The 20,123-nt window shown below is 57.4% G+C and overlaps 7 protein-coding genes across 7 annotated transcripts; 3 read left to right on the top strand and 4 right to left on the bottom strand.

Annotated features, from left to right (window-relative positions):
* Nucleotides 1–124: 124 nt before the first annotated feature.
* Nucleotides 125–2,563, bottom strand: CDEST_10902 (Putative P-loop containing nucleoside triphosphate hydrolase; the record flags this gene model as incomplete). Its single annotated transcript, XM_062927058.1, has 1 exon — nucleotides 125–2,563. One exon carries the CDS (start codon nucleotides 2,561–2,563, stop codon nucleotides 125–127), a length of 2,439 nt encoding a protein of 812 aa, XP_062783109.1.
* A 4,270-nt stretch (nucleotides 2,564–6,833) lies between these two features.
* On the top strand, nucleotides 6,834–9,395 carry CDEST_10901 (Putative major facilitator superfamily, MFS transporter superfamily). Its single transcript, XM_062927057.1, has 2 exons — nucleotides 6,834–7,229; nucleotides 7,387–9,395. Exon 2 carries the CDS (start codon nucleotides 7,411–7,413, stop codon nucleotides 9,250–9,252), a length of 1,842 nt encoding a protein of 613 aa, XP_062783108.1. The 5' UTR covers nucleotides 6,834–7,229; nucleotides 7,387–7,410; the 3' UTR covers nucleotides 9,253–9,395.
* A 222-nt stretch (nucleotides 9,396–9,617) lies between these two features.
* Nucleotides 9,618–11,410, bottom strand: CDEST_10900 (Putative S-adenosyl-L-methionine-dependent methyltransferase superfamily; the record flags this gene model as incomplete). The annotated part of the gene is made up of 10 exons (XM_062927056.1): nucleotides 9,618–9,648; nucleotides 9,724–9,904; nucleotides 9,991–10,253; nucleotides 10,328–10,465; nucleotides 10,525–10,562; nucleotides 10,615–10,637; nucleotides 10,710–10,838; nucleotides 11,086–11,176; nucleotides 11,258–11,308; nucleotides 11,366–11,410. 10 exons carry the CDS (start codon nucleotides 11,408–11,410, stop codon nucleotides 9,618–9,620), a joined length of 990 nt encoding a protein of 329 aa, XP_062783107.1.
* Nucleotides 11,411–12,118: 708 nt separating this feature from the next.
* CDEST_10899 (Putative cytochrome P450) lies at nucleotides 12,119–14,065 on the top strand (the record flags this gene model as incomplete). The annotated part of the gene is made up of 6 exons (XM_062927055.1): nucleotides 12,119–12,380; nucleotides 12,469–12,663; nucleotides 12,711–13,074; nucleotides 13,180–13,305; nucleotides 13,397–13,886; nucleotides 13,949–14,065. The coding sequence occupies 6 exons, from the start codon at nucleotides 12,119–12,121 to the stop codon at nucleotides 14,063–14,065; spliced, it is 1,554 nt and encodes a 517-aa protein (XP_062783106.1).
* A 406-nt stretch (nucleotides 14,066–14,471) lies between these two features.
* CDEST_10898 (Putative NmrA-like domain, NAD(P)-binding domain superfamily) lies at nucleotides 14,472–15,999 on the bottom strand. The gene has a single exon (XM_062927054.1). The coding sequence runs from the start codon at nucleotides 15,519–15,521 to the stop codon at nucleotides 14,598–14,600; it is 924 nt and encodes a 307-aa protein (XP_062783105.1). The 5' UTR covers nucleotides 15,522–15,999; the 3' UTR covers nucleotides 14,472–14,597.
* Nucleotides 16,000–16,081: 82 nt separating this feature from the next.
* On the top strand, nucleotides 16,082–18,341 carry CDEST_10897 (Putative zn(2)Cys(6) fungal-type DNA-binding domain, fungal transcription factor). Its single transcript, XM_062927053.1, has 5 exons — nucleotides 16,082–16,244; nucleotides 16,348–16,686; nucleotides 16,763–17,049; nucleotides 17,119–17,379; nucleotides 17,450–18,341. Exons 1-5 carry the CDS (start codon nucleotides 16,211–16,213, stop codon nucleotides 18,014–18,016), a joined length of 1,488 nt encoding a protein of 495 aa, XP_062783104.1. The 5' UTR covers nucleotides 16,082–16,210; the 3' UTR covers nucleotides 18,017–18,341.
* Nucleotide 18,342: 1 nt separating this feature from the next.
* On the bottom strand, nucleotides 18,343–19,984 carry CDEST_10896 (Putative S1/P1 nuclease, phospholipase C/P1 nuclease domain superfamily). Its single transcript, XM_062927052.1, has 2 exons — nucleotides 19,692–19,984; nucleotides 18,343–19,570 (listed from the first exon to the last, which is right to left on the bottom strand). Exon 2 carries the CDS (start codon nucleotides 19,214–19,216, stop codon nucleotides 18,347–18,349), a length of 870 nt encoding a protein of 289 aa, XP_062783103.1. The 5' UTR covers nucleotides 19,217–19,570; nucleotides 19,692–19,984; the 3' UTR covers nucleotides 18,343–18,346.
* Nucleotides 19,985–20,123: the final 139 nt, after the last annotated feature.

Raw genomic sequence — 20,123 nt, 5'->3', positions numbered from 1 at the left:
TGAAAGTGTTACCCTCAAACTCCAATCCCTCCCTTCCAACGACAAGACAGAACCAGCAGGTACTATATCCCTTTGAACTCCAATTAACCCTTTCAAAGGAAACCACAGAACTGGAAAAATCCATTCAGTGGGCAGGGGGCAAGTTCCACCAGTTGAAGCCCAGGTCGTCAGAGTCATCAGCCGTGTCAGGGGGGGCATCAAGGCGACCGATGTTCACGCCGGCTCTGATGGCGCGCTCGAAGAGGGAGAGGCGCAGCTGAGCGGTGAAGGGGTTCTGACCAAGGTCAGCACGGGGCGGGACGTTAATCTGGCTCTCGTCCGTTCCGCCAAAGAAGAGCCAGGCAAGCGGGTTGTAGTGAACGAGCAGGGCGGTGGTGCTCAGCTCTCTGATGTGCTCTGCATTGTCGAACAAGACAAGGGAAGGCTTGAAGGAGGTGGTCGGGGCCTGTCCAGCGGTGGCAGGGGTGGAGCAGATGATGCCCTTGAAGTTCTTGAGGATCTTCTGGTAGAGCATGCACACTCTGTTGGTAAGCTGGAGAGCAGCATTTCTGCTCATTGTGTCGCCCTGCAGGAGCCTGGTGACTGGAATGATGATGATGCTGTATTCCTGTTGGTGGGCAAGGACATGAGCAACAGCAAGCTGCTTGATGGTGGCAACAAAGACGGGGTCAGGCCGGCCATTGTCGGTGTTGCTGTTGTTGGCGCTGCTGCCCTGGGCGCGCGGAGCATAGAAGGCTTGATTCTGGAACTCAGTAATGAATCCGGCGATCTTGTCAAGGGGCTCCAGCCAGAAGGTGACTGAGTCGATCTGAACTTGGGAACAAGTCTGAGCTGGACTAAAAGGGCATGAGACTTCAGATGGCAACAGGATGTTGCAATCCTTGGCAGAGACATAGAGAACCTTGGGCGCGTTGTTCACTCTGAGCGAGCTGAAAAAGGAATTAATCTTGTTGGCCAGACTGAGGGCCTCAGTCTCATTATGGGCGATGCACAGGGCAGGGCAGTGGCCTCCAGGGACGCCCAGGATCGAAGCCGCCAGGATGACCAAGATGAGGGTTGTCTTTCCGGATCTGGCAGGGCCAGGGAGGAAGGCGATGTTCGGACTGATGTGGCCGAGAGCTTGGATGAAGTGCTGCTGACGCTCATCGAGCTGGTCAACCGACGCAGCCAGCGATATGGGCCAGTGGTTTCTGTGGCGAGGCTCGCCTGCAGCCTTGCCGAGGCCTGGGAGCTCCTTGAGGAGGTTGACCTCCCGCTCCTCCTCCAGCGGGACGAAGTCCAAAAGGTAGAGGAAGTTGTCTTGATCCTCACCGGACGGCGAGGTGGGGTTCTCCTTCTGGTCGACGAGCGTGGCGAGGGCCGCGATCTCTGCCTTGAGCAACTTCTTGTCGAAGTTCTTGCGGACGCAGGCGCGCAAGTTGGCGCTGCGAGGTGCGCCGAGGAGGTTCGGCTTGTCGCGGAAGGCGGACGGGACGGTGACGACAAAGTAAATGGCGTCGGCGGGCTGGGGAAGGTGGTCGTGAGGGGCGTCGCATCGCTTGGCGGGCCACCAGAGGGGGTCATCGGACGTTCGGATGACGGGCAGAGATATCTCGAGAGGGGTGCCACGCAACAGGACGTTGCATTCCTCGTTGATGGCCGGGAGATACTCGACTTGGTCAGCGGCAGGTGTGAGACGAAGAAGGAAGGTCTCGCTGGTCCGGCCGTTGTTGAAGACGACGGCGGCGTGAGCGACTCTGGACAAGACTGTGAAGGCGTTGGCCAGGTCCTGGTGCTCGTAGACGGCTCCCACGCCGTGGACGACCTGGTAGTGGCTGACATCGACGAATCGGGTGATAACCTCATGCTGAGGGGGCCAGATGAGGGCGCGCAGGTCGACGTCTCGATGAAGACGGCAGAAGTCGACGAACTGGATGACTTGGGGTTCATCCGTATCCTCGTACCAAAGATCGAGAGACCACTGAGGGCCGACAAGGGCCTGGTCCAAGTTCTGGTGTCGGACGAAACGGGTTCGAAGGGCGTCCACGTTGTCGTTGCTCTGCTTGGCGGCGTACCACTCGAGAAGGGCCGGGCGGCCTTCGTCTGCGCCGCGAATGACCCTTTGAAGCTGCAAGAGGTCGGCGAGGGCGGCGGCGCTCGCATTGCCGAGGGTGGCGAGCGTGTGGTCGTTGACGTCGAGGAACAGGTCCTCGGCGCCGAGCGTGATCTTGATCGACGGGATGAAGGGGCTTGCCTGACTGTGGAAGTAGTCCCGCACCTCCGTCGCGGTCTGATTGACGCCCAGAAACTCGGCACGGAAGGTGGTGGCGTAGTTCAGATGAACGGTCATCGTTCCCACGCGGGAATCGTTCAGGCCGACGCCGTGCTGGTGAACTTCGATCTCGATGTAGCTGTACATGTGATGGAGGAAATGAGAGCGGACGACGAAAGACAAGCTTTCGCCGTCGCAACGGCCAATGTTGTTTGCGTTGATCAGGCTGGGCGTCGATTTGTAGGCAGGCTGTCTGCCGCTCACGGGGTCGATGACGGCCGCCCGAAGGAGGACGTCTCGCGGTTGGTCCATCTCGAACTTGTTGCGGCGTTCGTCGCAAGGTTCAGCTCGTTCGAGTTGTTCAGGTGGTTGAGGTGGTTGAGGTTCGGAACTTGAGGTCGTCTTGATGGGTCAGGCGTTGTGGTTTGTGAAGGAAAAGGATTCTTTTGAGGAGAGGATGGGATCTTCCGAGATGGGAATTTGGAAGGAAGGTTTAGGTGGTAGGGAGGAAAGTAGGTTTTGGATATGGGAAGGAAGGAGTTTTGTGCGTGCCCTTGTGTTGTGAATACGCATACGTACCCTGTTGGGGGATGAATACACGAGTCGATGAAGCGAGATGGTTTTTGGAACAAGAGACCAGATGACGAGGGCAAAGTGAGGTTCATTTATAGTCCAATGTGTAGTCTGATGGCTTTACCTCAGCTTCATCTTCACAACAAGACGAGTTTCTTGGGTGGGAGATCCAAGTAACTACTAAACCCTAAGCCGAGGAGGTAGCGAATCTTGACAATCCAGGTGCGTGTGTTTATGTCAAGAACTATGGTTAACATGAAGAAAAGAGCCTTCCTGTGATGGACCTCCTGCTGTAACGGAGATGGATCTTGAACATAGTGACTGACAAGCGAGTCAAGTAGTGTGAGTCCACGTTTACCTTATTGAATTGTGAGAGTGCTCACGGTTTGTGCTGATCACTTGCTTCAGGAACGAACCACCGGTCCTCCATATCTACAGACGACAGACGCGCCGCACCTACCCTAACCACAGACAGACCAGACAAAGAGGAGTTCCGGGCAGGGGCGCCCTGAAAGCGTTTTCATATATCAGAGGTGTGAGTATGAGAAAGGAAGGGTTCGGAGCTGGGTACCGTGGAAACAGCTCGTTGCGTTGTGTCGACTCGATCCAGAAACATAAGGCTGATCTGCAGAGAAGGAGAGAGCGGCGTAATAGACGCACATTGACGAGGTCAGTTGAAGCAAAGTTATCACGGGCTTCGATCAATGTGTAGACTTTCTGGACGCGCCTCAATTTAACTCATTCAGTCGTATCTGGATCTGAGAGCGCTGTCTCTGGCCTAGAACTATGGATGTGCCCCCTCTCTTTCAAGTTTTACAACTTGTCATTAACACAATGGTGTTTATTGTGCAGCCACGCATTCTCGGGCGAGACTCGGCGCTGCGAGTCTCCTCAAAACAAGTCTCAATAATCCATGTATCAAACAGCCAAAGTATCATGTGACAGGACTACTATGTCTTAATTCCCGACCAGCCTGTTAGACGGCATTTACCATCTGGCCCACGCGTTGTCTGCCACTGGCTGGCGTTTCCCTGGGCCCTTCCGTTCTCGAAACATCCCATCGTACCCAAGGAATTCCCAGACCCGAGAGATATGAGAATGGCCAAACTCGGCCAAGAGGACATTACTCTGGTGTCAAATATGTGCGGGGGGAGGGGGCTCCCCAAAGATACGACGCAAGCCTAGGGAGAGTCGAGAGGACAAACATGAACGACCCCGACACTGTCAACGTTGGCGACCGCGATATCGGGCCTTGCAAGAAGGCAAGATCTGTAATAAATCAAGAACTGGACCAGGAGCTTCAGCCTCGCCGTGTTCTTACATGGAGGGGCCAGTTCTTCTTTGGCATCATCAAAGCTAGCAGCCATCGTCGGCGCCCTCGAGTGTTCACTGCATTTTTGGCATTTTGAAAAGGTCTTTGTCCCTGGACGACCTACTCGTTAGGACGGGGGAGAACCAGAGTACCGGACGCAACGTCCCCACGAAGACACGCTGCTCTACAGGGTGATTAACAATGCCCCTTTGTCTCTGGATTTCTCGCGACATTTGCCGTCGTCTACTGCCCCGAGTCCGGCCTTGTTCAACAGGCTTGATGCCTTGTCTCCTCGTAGCGGCTCGGCACCAGCACATTTCTACGGTCGATAACATTCCCAGCTTCTTGTGCCTGATCCTCGGGTATCAGTTTTGTCAACAACGGCCAAAATTGCGAGGCGTTCCAAGATGGACGGCTGATCTGACAAGGCGAGGTTGTGGCCGCCTCGAGACGACGTGGCTGGTCATCCAGCTGCCGAACTGGTTTGGAAGGGGATCTGATTCCCGCATCGCATGAGACGGCGGAAGACCGTGGCGCCGGAGAGGCTGGTCAGTCGTTGGGAGACAAAGGTAGTCGCTCCGGCGCGTATCACTTGACCGTTGGCCGCCGCTGGGCGCGTTGACGATGCGATGCGGCTGACCATGGTGGTGTTCTGGCCAGCGACGTTGGAGGGGGCGGACATATTGGTCTAGAGGTGAAAGTGTAGCTCTACGCGGCGACCACCTCACCTCACGATAGAGTCGTTTAGTCAAAGGCTGAGGGCCTGGATCCAGCAGAGGGCCCTCATGACCCGGGCGGTGAGCATCTAGTCCCCTTTCGCGAGCAGCGGTGGCCGGAGGACTCGCCCCTCTGGTCGCACCCGACACTCTGGTTTTGATACCCACACAGATCGGTCGCTGGGGAACTCGGCCACCGAGGCGGGGACCCTGAACACGCTCTTTGGGGGCCAGTGAGGATACAGATGTACTGCAGACTCTTCTTCTCTCCTATGGCAGCAACCCTACTTTTTTGTTTCCTCCCATGTGTCAATGGGGGGGATGGGACCCTTGCTCGTCAGACTTGGTCGCAGGCAGCGGCACTTGGGTCGATCGATGGTGGCGGGCTAGCTGCTGCTGCTAGGCTAGCGCAGGACGGCAATCAGGCGGGCATTTAGTCTCGAGATTGATGGGGAAAAAAGGGCAAAACCCCGACTTTTCGTGGCGTTTTCCTCCTTGGCCGCCGGAAGAGACTTCAGCTTCGTGCAGATGGCTGGCCGGTGGGCGTATCGTGGGGGCGAATATGTGTAGACCTGGCACATGGTTTTGCAGGGAAGGGTCAAGGATACATGGCTTGTGGATGACGTGGACGATGTGGCTGTTTTGTTTCGTTCCTGGAGAGAAGCCGAGGGACCTCGGGAAGCAATGACAAAGAATGATACAGACACATGGTATTCTCTAGCGAACACAGATCGGGCCGATGATGGGCCGATGATAAGCCTCAATTTCCCCAAGGAAGACAAAAAAGAGAGAGAGAGAGAGAGAGAGAGAGAGATGGAGAGAGAGAGCACGCGCGAGAAAGAGACATTGCCATGGCGAGCCACGAGTCTAGACGCCGGCGTGAGCCCATTTTTCGGCGGAGAACCGACTTTGCTCGGCCGCTGGGCTCCGCCGTTTTTTTTTTTGGTTGGTGGCGCTGACGGCGGCCATTTGTCGAGTTTATCGAGGCGAACCGGGTTGACCGATGCTGAGGTCACTTGGCCACGCCGTTCCTGGGCCAGTCGGGAGCATGCGGAGATGGCTGGGAGGGTCGCGAGGTGGGGAGGGGGAGGGGAGGGGGACATAAGATCGTGGGTACGGGGGAAGACCAGGGGTCCGGACATGTGGACTGTTACGAGGTTGCCTTCTGAAGAACGATGGGCCGAAGATGTTGTTCTCTGTGGGACTAATGAACTGAAGAAGCTGTTGTGTCTGTAGAATTGAGAGACGATGAGACAGATGGGCATAGCCTTGTCGTCCGGGCCGATTTGTATTCGTGTCTCGCTGCTCAGCCGACCTCATTTTCTCTCTGAGTGTACCTCTTCACCTGTGAGAGTAAGCACACATACAGCGAGTGAGTGAGTGAGTGTGCCAGTGGCTCAGTCCGACGGCCATGGCCGACGTTCCGAGAATGCACAGCCGAGCAAGACAAGGGCGGCTGGGAATGTAAAGCTCGGAAACACGCCACGAGGAAACGTAACCGTTTGCGGTATCGGGCGGGCCAGCGGTTCATGGGACCAGAGGCGTCGGCGCTAGGATCAGATAAGATGGATCTGATAAAAAAAATAAGAGTGAAAATTCTGATGGTTTGGAATTTTTCGTTCACTTCACTGCAGGCCTGATCCCCGATCACTCACTCACTCACTCACTCACCGTCACACCACCACCAGCAGTGAGTGGGTGACCAGCCAGTGACAGCACCACCACCCACCCACCATGACATGACCCCTAGAGGAGCTAGCCCGGCGATGGGTTTTCTCTTTCTCTCTCTCACTCAATCTCACTCTCTCTCACTAGCACAGCTAGCGCGTGTGAGCTGCTCATCCACAGGCTCGGCCGCCCCCCCGAAATGGCTCCGATGAGCACCAAGGACCGGAGAAGGGCGGGCGGTGCGCACCTTGATTGGACGGCCTGCATCTGGGAGGCTCTGATCGTACCGATAAAATGATAAAAGCTGGTGTTGACCGTGCAAAAAGTTAAAAAGGCGGCCAATGTAACCTCCCTCCCTGTCTTGTCCCAGTTTGTTCCTCCTGCAGGCGGATCCAGCTTTTGGGAAACTCTCTCTCTCTCTCTCTTCTGCCCTTCTTCTTCCTCTTCACATCATCATCATCCTCTTCATCATCTTCTTCATCAGGGCCCTGTGTCTTGTTGGTTGTTCATCAGCGCCTCTGCTCAGTCGTTGTCAATCATAGTCATTTGTGTGACTGTGTTGTGTCTGTGCAAAACCAAGCTTGAGCACATTCACCTCGGTCGTGCACGACATCTCGGTCCGCACTGACTTTGACCCTTGATATTGTGTCGCATATTCCGCCCCCAGCGCCGGATACGTCACCGCATCTCCCGAGATCCCCATTATCTGGTAAGTCTCCGGTGCCGCCCTCCAAGGTGCCGAGACGCACCCAAGTGGAGTTTGGCTTCCCGACTTTTGATTCTTCAAGAAGAAGCATCTCGGGAGAGCCTCTATGTTCTACCGATTCTCGCCCTCATGAGGCTTCGACTGACACTCCCCTTCTCAGACCACCCCAAACTCATCCGTCACTATGGGTCTCTTTGGACGCAAGAAGGACGAGGCCGCGTCTGCCGCCGAGACGCCCGTCTCTCCCGTGGTAGACACCTCCTCCTCGCCCGAGAAGAACGCCGCTGGCATGACCAGCCCGCCACCTCCGGCCTATGAGCACACGGACATCATCGGCGAAAAGTCGCCCGGTGTCGTCCGCATCGAGGCCCTCACCGCCGCCATCACCCGCACCGACCGCATCTTCATCTTCTTCGGCGTCTTCCTCGTCGCCTACGCCTACGGCCTCGACGGCACCCTCCGCTACGCCTACCAGCCCACCGCCACCAACAGCTACGCCACCCACTCGCTGCTCGCCACCGTCAACGTCCTGCGCTCCGTCATCGCCGCCGCCGCCCAGCCCACCTCGGCCAAGATCGCCGACGTCTTCGGCCGCGTCGAGCTCGTCTGCGTCTCCGTCGTCTTCTACGTCGTCGGCACCATCGTCGAGACCTGTGCCACCGGCGTCGAGACCTTCGCCGCCGGCGCCGTCATCTACCAGGTCGGCTACACCATGATCATGCTGCTCGTCGAGGTCATCATCGCCGACATCACCTCCACCCGCGCCCGCCTGCTCTTCAGCTACATCCCCGCCCTGCCCTTCATCATCAACACCTGGGTGAGCGGCAACATCTCTGCCGCCGTCCTCACCGACAGCTCGTGGCAATGGGGCATCGGCATGTGGTGCATCATCTACCCGGTCTGCGCCCTGCCCCTCATCGTCAGCCTGTCCATCGTCGGCCGCCGCGCCCGGAAGCAAGGCCTGCTCAACTCATACACCTCGCCCTTCCGCGCCCTCGGCTTCAAGAAGTTCCTCGTCGAGCTCTTCTGGCAGCTCGACGTCATCGGCATCATCCTCGTCATCGCCATCTTCGCCCTCATCCTCGTGCCCTTCACCATCGCCGGCGGCTTCACCTCGTCCTGGCACGAGGCCCACATCATCGCGCCCCTCGTCGTTGGCATCCTGTGCATCCCCGCTTTCATCTTCTGGGAGCGCAAGGCCAAGCACCCGCTCGTCCCCTTCTACCTCATGAGGGACCGTGGCATCCTCGCCCCTCTCGGCATCGCCCTGGGCCTCAACTGGGCCTGGTACATGCAGGGCGACTACCTGTACACCGTCTGCCTCGTCGCCTTTGACTTCAGCGTCACCGAGGCCACCCGCATCACGTCCCTGTACTCCTTCTGCAGCGTCATCACCGGCTTCATCCTCGGCTTCGTCGTCTTCAAGGTCCGCCGCCTCAAGTACTTCATCGTCGCCGGCACCATGCTCTTCATGGTCGCCTTTGGCCTGCTGATCCACTACCGAGGTTCGCCCTCCGGCCAGGGTGGTGTCATCGGCGCCCAGGTCCTTCTCGGTATCGCCGGCGGCATGTTCCCGTACCCTGCCCAGGCCTCCCTCCAGGCCAGCCTCAAGCACGAGCACCTCGCCATCATGACCGGCCTGTATCTCGCCACATACAACATCGGCTCGGCCTTTGGTAACACCATCTCGGGCGCCATCTGGACTCAGGTCCTGCCCTCGACCCTGCGGCAGAACCTGGCGCAGTTCAACAACGAGACCCTCATCACTTACACCTACGGCCAGCCGCTGTTCGCCATCATCGACTACCCCGTCGGCACCCCTGAGCGCGACGCCATCATCGAGTCCTACAGGCACGTCCAGCGGCTGCTTACCATCACCGGTATCTGCCTGACGGTCCCCTTGATCGCCTTCGCCTTCCTCCTGAGGAACCCCAAGTTGAACGACGAGCAGACCTTGGCTGTCGAGGACAACAACCACATTCGCACCAGCGAGGCCCACAGCGACGAGGTGGTCACCAAGATCTAGTGGTCGAACCGAGAAGCGATCAAACATGCTGTTTCTTGATTTAGTGTAATTTAATAATCGACCGGTTTGTGGAGGTCATGGCATGATATGATGCAGCCTTCTACGTCTCTGCAACCCTCTACCGACAAGCCAGAAAATCCGATATATAATCTAATGTGATTTTCCAACTCCAACTACACGCCCTTTTTCCCTGTGTCCTGTCGCCGCCACTACATCAACTTTTTTGTGATAATGGAATGTGATCATGCAATGACTTCGAATGGTATTCACTGTTCGTAGAACCTCTCTGAAGGATGGAAACATATTTGCTTCGTCGTATGCTGCCGTTAACTTGTCTCCAAGCATCTCCAATATCTGAGAGCTGCTCATTTCGGTTTCTGTGCGTAGACGACGTATCTACGAGAAAGCGTTCAGCAATTTTCTTCTCGTTCGGGGAACAAAGGGGGGGGGGGGGGGAGTGACTCGACTCACATCGGCCACCAGCCATGTATCGATCTGTCCTTCATGTCCTTTCTCACATCGACCAGGAACACTTCCAGTTGCTCTTTCGACCACCCCAACGCCCTCGTGAACAGGGCCAGGCTCAACCCGGACAAGCCCACGCCCAGGTTCTCGTACGTCCACATGCCTAGGGAACCTCGCGTCAGTTGACCTGGCGGGAATCGGCCGCTCTACAGGTACCGGCATGGCCCGCGCAAGGGGGGGGGGGGGGGGGGGGGGGGAGGGAACACCGCTCACCTAGCTCCTTGAACCTGCCGTCCTTCGGCCACGGGTTTGAGGGCCACTTGTAGACCCTCTCCGTGACGTTGGTGAAGCCCGCCTCTGCCAGCTGCTGCTTGTAGAACTTGCAGCTGTTCAGCGGCCGCTTCCATATCGCCGCCGCCTCGCGCATGTGCCCCGCCCACCTCTGGGCGGCGCAGTCCGGGCCGACGGTGCCGTCGTCGCTCTGCAAGTCGAGCAGGATGTCCGTCAGCTCGATCCACCCTCCAGGCTCGAGAAATCTGAATCGACCATCAGCCCTTTCCGCAGCTTCATGCCGTGCGCTCCGTGTTCATGTTATGGCCTGTGGACGTACTCGTAGCTTTGGTGGATGAACCTCGGCCAGTCGGCAATCGAGCCTGTGAGCATTCGGCCATAGACGAAGTCGAACTTGTAGGAGTACGTCCAGTCGTCTTCCAGGTCGTCGATGTAGAAAGTTACGTTCGGTGGGACACTGAGTTTTGTTTTTTTGGAAATAAGCCATGAACAACACGCTTTGCTTGGAAGTCTTACAATGGTGGCTGTATCGGACTGAGGTCAACGCCGGTGACCTGAAGGAGGTTTGTTAGTCCTGGATGTTCCCGGGTGCTTTTCCCAGCCTACCAGTGTCTCTGGGTGGACGTCGGCTGTCGATGGAAGAAAGTGTCAGCCCGTTCATCGGTTGCCTGGGAACCGGGGTTGAAGGTTGTTGTAATTACCAAAATCCATGGCCCAGATGCCAGTGCCGGTGCCTGCATCAAGAACTCGGCAAAGCGGCTTATCCTGACCCGCCGGACAGAGGAATAGCTCCCCATCAAAGGTGAGTGTGCATAGGTGATGTTGGAGGTCTAGATAGCTTCGGTCGTCAGGACTCAGCAAAAGATCCCGGCCCCCTCCCTGAGCTTGTGAGCCTCACCTAGCCTATCGTTTTCGACCTGCACACCTCTCCGTCAGCTTATGTCCAACGTCGAAGCATTGGGAACGATGTTGTGGGTTCTGGGGTCTCTAACCGCGTCGTTAGGCAGGACATATCCTGGTTATCGATCAACGTCAGGAGAAAAGCTCCGCTCCAGCAAAACAAGTAAAATAACTCACTCCCTTCTCGAAACGCGTGGTAAGTCCTCCCGTTTTCCTCGCGGTATTGCATGATGCTGCTCGTCATGGACGAAGACGACTCGAGTACGGACTACAAGAAACTGGTCAGTGGCTCCGCGTTTGTTTTTTTAAACAATAAAACAGGCCACCATCGACCGAGTGTTCGACTCACGACTCCCATGGCGGAATCCGCATCATTGTCGGCGTAGTTTTCGTTCGCGTTCTATGATTGAGGTGAGCTTCCACGGGCGTCGTGAGGCTTTTTTCTTGCGCAACTGACGTCTGCTTCGAGCGGATCGGCGTACGCCGGGGTCGGGTCCGCCATGGTGAGCTGCTCGGGGGCCGGATGGCGGGCGGAAGATGAGATGCCCGGGTTGTTTGGTGGAAAGCGAAGAGACGGCGTGCGACTGAGAGAAACGTTGAATTAAACGTAGGGAGAAAATCGAGAATGCGAATTCCAGGAGGTCAAAAGAAAGACATGTGGTCTCATCGAACACAAGCTCCCCGGAGCGCGTGGCGAACTGGCGACTCAAGTCGGAGTCTGCAGATCAAGGGTTGATCCTGACAAGGCTAAAGATGGAAATGTTCCCCCCCTCCTTATCTGGATCAGACAGCAGATGAGACCAAAATATGACGTCTGGAGTGTGTCTGTGTGTGTGTGTTCTCAGCACGGCAAACGCCTCATTGGATCGCAACTTTGTCATGCCGGGTCTTGCTCCGTGCGGAAAAAGCTACTTTTCCACATCTGCCGTGTCCGCTTCCCGAGAAATCTTCAGTCTGGACCCATCGCGAGTGTGTTATCCATGGACAGTATTGGTTGAAGAAGGGTAGTAGATGGTGACATTGTCGTGAGATTAACAATACTAAGCAGCATTGCCATATCATCACGCAAGCCCGCATGCCTCTTTGCAGGAACTAATGGCCTTGGTGAACAAACATGGCAGGTAAACAAGGGACCTTCGTCACTGAATTTCTTTTGAGTTTTTCGCTCTCGCTTTCCCGCAGCCCAAGGCGCTGATTTCCTCTCGCGTCCATGCTTCCTTCACCTTTGCACGCGAATCGGTCGTCCGCCATATTCAGGGTGACCATGAGTCGGGCTTACTCTGCATACGCGAGTGTCGCGGTCGCTGTTTTGATGCTCATCGCTTACGCCGTCGTATCAACCGTCCGCCAATACACGCGGCTGCGGCACATCCGAGGGCCTCCATCCGCCGGCTTATCCAAGTTGTGGCTCATCCGGGCGATCGGTGGCGGCAGGGCGCATCTTGACTTCTATGAGGCTTGTGAGAAGTACGGTAGGCTTTCTCACGCTTCAACCTAATCGCCCTCGACCCCTTGACGACGTGTGAATGAATGACTGACCGATTCCTTCCCGCTGAGCAGGGCCCATTGTCCGCGTCGGGCCGAACGATCTCATCACCAGCGATCCGGACCTGATGAAGCATATGCTCAATGTGCGATCGACCTATAAGCGGTCTAATTGGTACGATGGGATGAGGCTCAAGCCTGGAAAGGACAACGTGCTGTCGATGAGACGACGACTTGCATCAAAAACTTCGGTCAAAGATGGCTGCAGGTGTAAGGAAAACAGAGCCAGCATCGAAGACCCTTCTAGTATCACACAGCTGAAAGTCAGCCACAGTACTCCGGGAAGGAAATCGAGAACCTCGAGGCCAAAATCGACCAGAACGTCCTGCGGCTCATCGGCTTGCTCGAAATGTACGTTTCCCGGGACGAGCCTTTCGACTTTGGACTGAAGGCACAGTACTTCACACTCGACGCCATCTCGGATATCGCTTTCGGGGAGCCGTTCGGGGACTTAGACACCGACTCGGACGTGCATGAGTACATCAAGACGATGGAGCAGAACATGCCGACCATCATCATGACCAGTGTGTTGCCGTGGCTGCTAACGCTCCTCTCGTCGCCCTTTTTCCGGAAGATGATGCCCTCGGAGGAAGATAGCATCGGTGTCGGAAAGATCATGAGGTAAGTGAATTACACGTTTAGTAATGTCGTTCTCTTCCCACCTCGATGTGCCTCTCTCTGGGCCTCATGGAAGTCGCTCACAATGCCATTTTTGGCAAACTTCAGTATCGCCAAGCAAGTCGCGGCTACGCGTTTCGGGCCCAAAAAGAAGATTAAGAAAGACATGCTCGGGTCTTTTGTCGCCCGAGGGCTCACCCAAGCCGAAGCCGAGTCGGAAATTCTCATGCAGCTGTAAGAATCCATCCCACAGCTTACGAGGCCTGAAAGGGGCCAGAATTCCCCCTCGTGGTACCGTTCTCTGATAGTAACAAATAATGCAAAGTCTGGCTGGCTCCGACACGACGGCGACGGCGATCCGGGCGACTGTGCTTCATATCATCACGAGCCCTCGGGTGACCGCCGCCCTCCGGGCCGAGATCGATGCCGCCGGGCTCTCGCGGCCCGTCGTTTCCGAGGCGGAAGCGCGTGAGATGCCGTATCTGCAGGCCGTCATCAAGGAGGGCCTTCGGATCTTCCCGCCGGTCGTAGGCCAGATGTCGAAAGAAGTGTCCAACGGAGGAGCCGGTGACACTTTCAAGGGCGTCCACCTGCCCGAAGGCACCAGGATAGGGTACTGTGCGTGGGGCATCTTCCGCAGACCGGACGTCTGGGGGGCCGACTCCCATTTCTTTCGACCGGAGCGGTGGCTCGAGGCCGACGCAGAGAAATTAAGAGTGATGGAGAGCACGTTGGAACTTGTCTTCGGCCACGGTCGATGGCACTGCCTGGGCCGAAACGTGGCTCTGATGGAGCTGAACAAAGTCTTTGTCGAGGTTGGTTACCGTGCCGCTTTCGACAGTCTTGTCACTCTGGATATTCACTAACACCCCTCAAGCTGCTGAGGAGGTTCGATCTGGTTTTGGTCAATCCTGCGGAACCATGGCACTCGGTCTGTTGTGGGGTCTTCCTACAATCCCAATACTGGATTCGGGGATACAAGCGGCATTCTTGACTTTGGTCAGTGCCGACGGAAGTTTGATCACGGAATACTGCTGTCACGTACACATCAACAGCTGTCCACGTTTTTCGCAATTCTACTGAAGATGACTGAGAGGTTTGTTCAGACGGAAGACACATTGGATAATACTTACTGCCCAGGGCGTCCATGTGGTTTATGTGATGGGGGTTTGAGCATCTTCTATGTGTTCACGAGCATGGAAGTTGGTTGACTTGCACCATGATTTGCTGTCGCCTTTTCATTTCAGCAAACGAACACGGAGGCTGGTAACATACGCCTGTTGAGATTTATGGAGGGTGCTGAAAACAATGAGATCCGCCAAATGAGGGGACTTCGTTCAATAATATAGCTATGAGAAATGTGTTTAACCACTTTGACTAGAAAGAATTTGCCAGCCTTCATGTCAGACGGGCCGTTTCCTCCCACGTCAACCATGATTATTCCCACTTGACAACGTACCCGGAAAAATCTCCGCTTGAATGTTCCAAGAAGCGTCAGTAGCAAACAAAAAGAGACCTTTGGAAGCCTAGTTGGCCGGCAGACACTCCAAGAGCAGCGCTCTGTCCCTCTGCAACGCCGCCTCCAGCGAGGTGAAGGGTATTCCAAACTTCTCCTGGGCTCCCTTGGCGACGGTTGTGGTCCAGCTGAGATCCTTGACGTTCGACATGAGATGGAACTTCTGGCCGAAGACGCTGATGCCCAGCTCTTCCACCTCTTGTTCGGTCCGCTTCACCACCCCGACCTCCCTTCCGCTGACCCTGACGAGGATGTCGCGCACCTCCTCGATGGTGAGCAGCTCGTTTCCGAGATCGATCTCCTGACCGCCGAACGTCTCCGGGTCCTGCAGAGCTGCCGCCGCGTACTTTCCAACGTCGCTCGTGTCCGTGTACGGCACGCGGGCGCCGTCTTCGAGAAGGTGATCCAGGTCCCCGTGCGTGGAGAGGCGGGGGAAATTCATGAGGGAGCCCGGCAGGAAGAAGTCGTGATGGAGGACGGCCGGACGGAGGATGGTGTACACCTGGAACCCCCCGGCTCTGACGATGTCTTCGACAGCCTCCTTGGAGGAGAAGTAGCCGTGCAGCTGCATCTCCCTGGTCGCGTCGTCGTCCCACATGGCCTTGTTGGCCGTGCCGTTGGCCGTGGCCGCGACGATGCCCTCGACGCCGGCCTCCCGGCACGCCTCGACGATGGTTTTGGCCTGCAGGACTTCCAACCCAGGGAATGGGACGGTGTTGAGGAAGACGCCCTTGCAGCCGCGCGCCGCTTGAAGGACATCTTCGAAGTTCTTGCTCTCGCCTTGGAAGAGGGTGACGTTCGGGTCCTGCAGGACTGGGGGGACCTTTTGGAGGTCGCGTACCACGGCGTGGATTTTGGCGCCGGCGGCGAGTAGGTGCGAGACGACCCAGCGGCTTTGCTGGCCGGTGGCCTGGGTGATTAGGTAGGTGGCCATCTTGAGTGTCTTGACAAGAATAAGAGGCGGTATGTGCGGTGAAGGATGAGGTGGTGTATAACTGGACCGGGATGAGATTTGTGTACTTTAAGACGTGTTTAGAGAGGACGATTTAGAAAGTCGAAGACGGAGCAGGCATCTTATACTGAATTTCTAGCTACGCAACTCTTCACACGGTCAAACAGGCTTCGCTTTGGTTGTCAATCAAGGGCGAGGTTACGTATACCAACGATCCGTCGGCGTCTGAGACTTCTGTCTCATGGCGTCCGGGGGTAAAGTGAGGATGAGGTCGGAACCTCGAAAGTAAGCAAGTCTCCCAAACGGGACAAGCGAGAAAGAAAACAAGCTCTCGGCCTCGAGAAAAGTTGCTTCGTGCGGGGACGGGTGATGAGATGCAAGGAAGTGATCCTTTTGGTTGGTTCCCTTTGGGCAACACATCTCGAAGGGGTGGAGATTACAGTAGGAGAAAGCTGACAAATGACTACTGACTGCAATGTGCCGCCTGGCGACGTTCTTTAAACCGTCAGCGCCCCCATCGAGGGCAACTTTCACCGAGTTCGTGAACCCGAACTGAACCGAACCACCACCACCACCACTACCACCAACCTCATCGTTGGATATTGGGGCCTATCACGTTCTGCATCTCAAGTCCCAACAAAACAAACCATGCCGGTTTATCCGTCGCTGCAATGAGGGCTCGCAGAGGCTGCTGGACTTGCGCAGGTCAGTCGTGGTCCTCGAATCCATGTCCTTCCCCCGCCCGCCCCTCTTCGCGCCAAGATTTCCGGGGTTCAAGAAAGGGCGTGTACTAACCGCGCGTCTCTAGCTCGGAAGATCCGGTGCGACGGGGGCCTGCCGACCTGCAAGAACTGCGATAAGGCCCGGCGAGACTGCCAAGGATATGGAATGCGCTTGTCGTGGCCCAGAGACAACGACGAGAGGCGCGCCATGACGGGGAGTAACGCGCCGCTGGCGGTGGTGTCATCAACTCGGTCGAGTCACCAGCCTGCGGACCTCTTCTTCGTCAACACGACATGGCGGGATATGGAGTTGTACGGCTATCTGTCCGGGCAGATGCACGCCTCTCGTCTACTTCCATCTTCCCCGAGTCTATGGGGGCCGCCACAGCAACAAAATGTGAGCCACATGGATCTAGTCCACTACTGTAAGCTCGCAGCAGCGCCGTCTGATAGAAGAATGCATCTGGTAAAACCCTGGAGAAATTGACACAAACGCGCCAGTTCAAGAAACCGCCCACCTGTCGTTGGTCACGTTCGGCCAGAGTCCTTTGCGGATCCGAGACGCCCTCCTGAGCATGGCTCTGGCACACAACGCAGTTCCCGGCCTCGCTCTCCTCCAGGCCTTACTTGCTTTCTCCTCCCTCCACCGCCATGGACCCAGCGAGCAGGCATCGCGCTTCAAGATACAGGCACTCCGGTCTCTGTCCGCTTCGGTGGCGGACGAGCCGCTGACCCCGGCAAAGGCCGCCCACCAGGTGGCCGCGTCCATGCTCCTCGGGGCTTTCGAGGTAGGTTGCAGCAGCGAACCTGTTACCAGAAAGAAACCAGGTCGGGCTTACCTGACTGTTCTTCCTTAGATCCTCCAACCGTCGGAAGGGTCGGGCGAGTGGCTGTGGCACACTTGGGGGGCCATGGACACGATCCAGGCGACGGCCAGGCTCATGGATCAACCGCACGAGAGCGATGTCGGCCACCTGCTCAACTGGGTCTACTACCATGAGACTCTTTCTCGCTTCGCCGTGCACCACTGGCGCCACAAATCGCTGGTCCCGGGGACGTCGCCGAGGAGTCACGGACAGCGAGATCTCCGGTATCCGCCCTTGGCGAGACACAGGCCTGTACGCGCACACTTCCCCGAGGGATGCAACTGTCTCTTACCACTCAGTGCTAATAACGGAAGCTTTGCAGAACTTGCCCCCCGTGAACCCCACGCACGCGATATTGAACCTGCTCTCCGAGATCTGCGACACCCTGGTCGACCCGCGTGATCCCCGGAGCCGCGACCGGGAGTACCAGGACCGCCTCGAGGGTTTCCGGCGAAGGATAGGGGACGCACCCGCCCCGTCCGCCCCGACCACCGACGCCGCCATCGCCGTCGAGTTGTACCGGATGGCGACGCGCATCTACCTCGCGCGGGCTTCGCAGAGCCCGTGGGAGGCCCCGGCGGACCTCGACCCGCTCATCGACGCGGTCTTCTCCGGGTCCGCCGTCGGGTCGTGCACCTGTGAGCACTTCTTCCCGCTGCTGATACTCGCCTGCGAGGCGCGCCGGGATGAGCAGCGGGCGGCCATCGTCGGCCTGATCGAGAGGACGCGGAGGGACGCCCGCATCCGGAGCATCCAGGGAGTCAAGGACACGATCCAGGCCATCTGGGTGCAGCAGGACCTGCACAGGGACGACGACGTGCTGGTGGACTATCTCGGGGTCTTGAGCGCCGTCATCAGCTCGGGTGGCACCCTGCTGTCTTTCGCCTAGGCTTTAGGTGGTGTATGGCTCAAAAGGTCTATGCATGTCTATACAGTTGTCATCCATTTGTTGCGATGTTTGAGGCATGGAGCTTTGTTCAAAGCCCCTCAACACAGGGGGTCTGCTTCGTTCATGAGCATTCCCTTGTCACAACAAGCATTTGTTAAACAAAGGGCAGTAATTATTTGCCGACTGGAACGTAAATGTATTATTGTTCTTTGTATTGTCAACTTGACCGTCTCAACTGGCCCAGGAGCCCTCCCTCTGAAACGACGGACGGTCTACTTCGACGGTCTTCTCGACGGTATCTCTCTCCCCGCTAGGCAATGGTCTCCAAGGCTATGCCACCTCGGCAACGATGGCATCCAGCCACTTGGCCAGCCTGTAGCCCTGCTTGGCGACCTGCATGCTCACCGTCGGCTGCGCGTTGGTCGTGTAGGCGCCGCTGATGTCGAGGCCCTCGACCGCCTCGCGGCCCTCGGGTAGCACGACGGTGCACACGAACTTGTTGCTCTCGGCGGCCCACGACAGCGCCGTGGCCTCCGGGTCCTCGAGGCTGAGGCCCTGGACCCAGCAGCGGGCGGCGGCGCGGAACTCGCCCGAGGCGATGGCCGTGCTGAGCGTCGACGCCCACGCCTTGGCGACGGCGAGGACGCTGCCGGTGCCGGTGATGGACTGCGGGATGTTGGTGTCCCAGGCGGCGTGCAGGTTGGTGTCGGTGCCGTTGAACTCGACGGCGATGCCGTTGCCGCCGGCCTCGAGGTTCTCGCAGTGCAGCGGCTGGCCGATGTCGCCGGTGAAGTGGATGACCATCTTGGCGGCGATCTGGCGCTGCTCGAGGTCGAGCGCCGGCCCGAGCAGCAGGCGCTGGGTGTAGTTGGCGTGGGCCGAGACGATGCAGCCCGTGGGCCCGCAGTCGCGCTCGAGGTCGATGCCGCACGAGTGCGGCGGGTCGTCGAGGGCGTCAATGTAGTGGAAGGTCGAGGTGAAGGCGCCCTCGGTCGTGTAGCGGTATGAGTCGGCCCAGCTGGCGACGTTGGCGAGGTAGTCGTCCGTCGTGTCGCCGAGGAGCTGCTGCATGTAGGTCTTGGTCTCGGGGGCGACGAAGTTGGTGGCGATGTAGGCGATGGTCGCGTGACCCATGGAGCCCCAGGCGAGGGCTCCGGGCAGGGCGGATGCCAGGAATGTGAGGGAGGCGAGGCGGGCCATGGCGGGGGGATGCTACCCTTGTGCTGCGGCGAGGGACACGGGAGGGACGAGAGGGACGAAAGGAAGAGGGGCTGCGAAGGGCGGGAGATGGTCCTTGGCAAGCGGGAGAGGAGAGAAGAAACTGTCACGGCAGCGGGACAATGCAGGTTATGTAGCAGTCGGAAGAGGGGGGGAAGAGGTCCTCCAGTCCTCGTGTGGATAGCCAAGACCAGGTCCCGATGGACGGACTGCCACATCGTGAGTGGAGTTCCCACAAAGGCGGTAATCTGTGGGAACAAGGGCCATGTTGGCCAGGTAAAGGTCAAGCCATCATTGGTGTCACGGTGAGGTTGGCTATCGTCGTGCCTCCTGCTTCTTCGGGCATCGTCAGCTTTCACATAAGTACCGGGCTAACATGGAACTTGGCGGGCGATCCAACCGCGGAGGAGTCAAATCAAGGCGTCATTGGACAGGAAATCCCCAGAGTCGCACGAACTCACAATCAATGGAGGCCTGGGTGCCGGCTTCCGGAAGCCGGGGGACCGGGGGGTTTAAGCGTTGGTGATAGCGAGAAGCCGGACCAAGATCCGGGTGCAGCCATCCGATGACCGTAGACAGACAGAGAAAGAGAGAGAGAGAAAGAGAGACAGAGAAAGAGAGAGAGAGAAAGAGAGACAGAGAGAGAGAGAGAGACACTTGGCAAGAATATCAGACACTGGCTTGGCCAACCACCGATTCTCTCGCCGAGTTCGACTGATTCTTCAGACACAATTTTGTCCAAGATCTGCGGCGGAAAATTCGGGTGCATGAGGTTGAATTCCACCTGCAGTAGTGCGTGCCGCGGCCATGTTCCCTCCTCCCATCCCTTCCCCCCCACAATCTTGCGTCCCGAATCCGGACCTCGCCAGAGATAAGACGGAGCCCTTCC

This window comes from Colletotrichum destructivum, chromosome 7, assembly GCF_034447905.1.
Source record: "Colletotrichum destructivum chromosome 7, complete sequence".
Taxonomy (NCBI): Eukaryota; Fungi; Ascomycota; class Sordariomycetes; order Glomerellales; family Glomerellaceae; genus Colletotrichum; species Colletotrichum destructivum.
Note: the sequence above shows the minus strand (reverse complement) of the source record. Positions and strands in the feature narration are given on the sequence as shown.

Excerpts from the sequence above, each read along its gene's own strand:
- CDEST_10897 (XM_062927053.1), top strand. The coding sequence starts at position 16,211 with ATGAGGGCTCGCAGAGGCTGCTGGACTTGCGCAG. Across the intron at positions 16,245-16,347 it reads AGGCTGCTGGACTTGCGCAG|CTCGGAAGATCCGGTGCGAC; the intron begins GTCAGTCGTGGT and ends GCGCGTCTCTAG. Across the intron at positions 17,380-17,449 it reads CCTTGGCGAGACACAGGCCT|AACTTGCCCCCCGTGAACCC; the intron begins GTACGCGCACAC and ends GAAGCTTTGCAG.
- CDEST_10896 (XM_062927052.1), bottom strand. The coding sequence starts at position 19,216 with ATGGCCCGCCTCGCCTCCCTCACATTCCTGGCATCCGCCCTGCCCGGA.
- CDEST_10898 (XM_062927054.1), bottom strand. The coding sequence starts at position 15,521 with ATGGCCACCTACCTAATCACCCAGGCCACCGGCCAGCAAAGCCGCTGG.
- CDEST_10901 (XM_062927057.1), top strand. The coding sequence starts at position 7,411 with ATGGGTCTCTTTGGACGCAAGAAGGACGAGGCCGCGTCTGCCGCCGAG.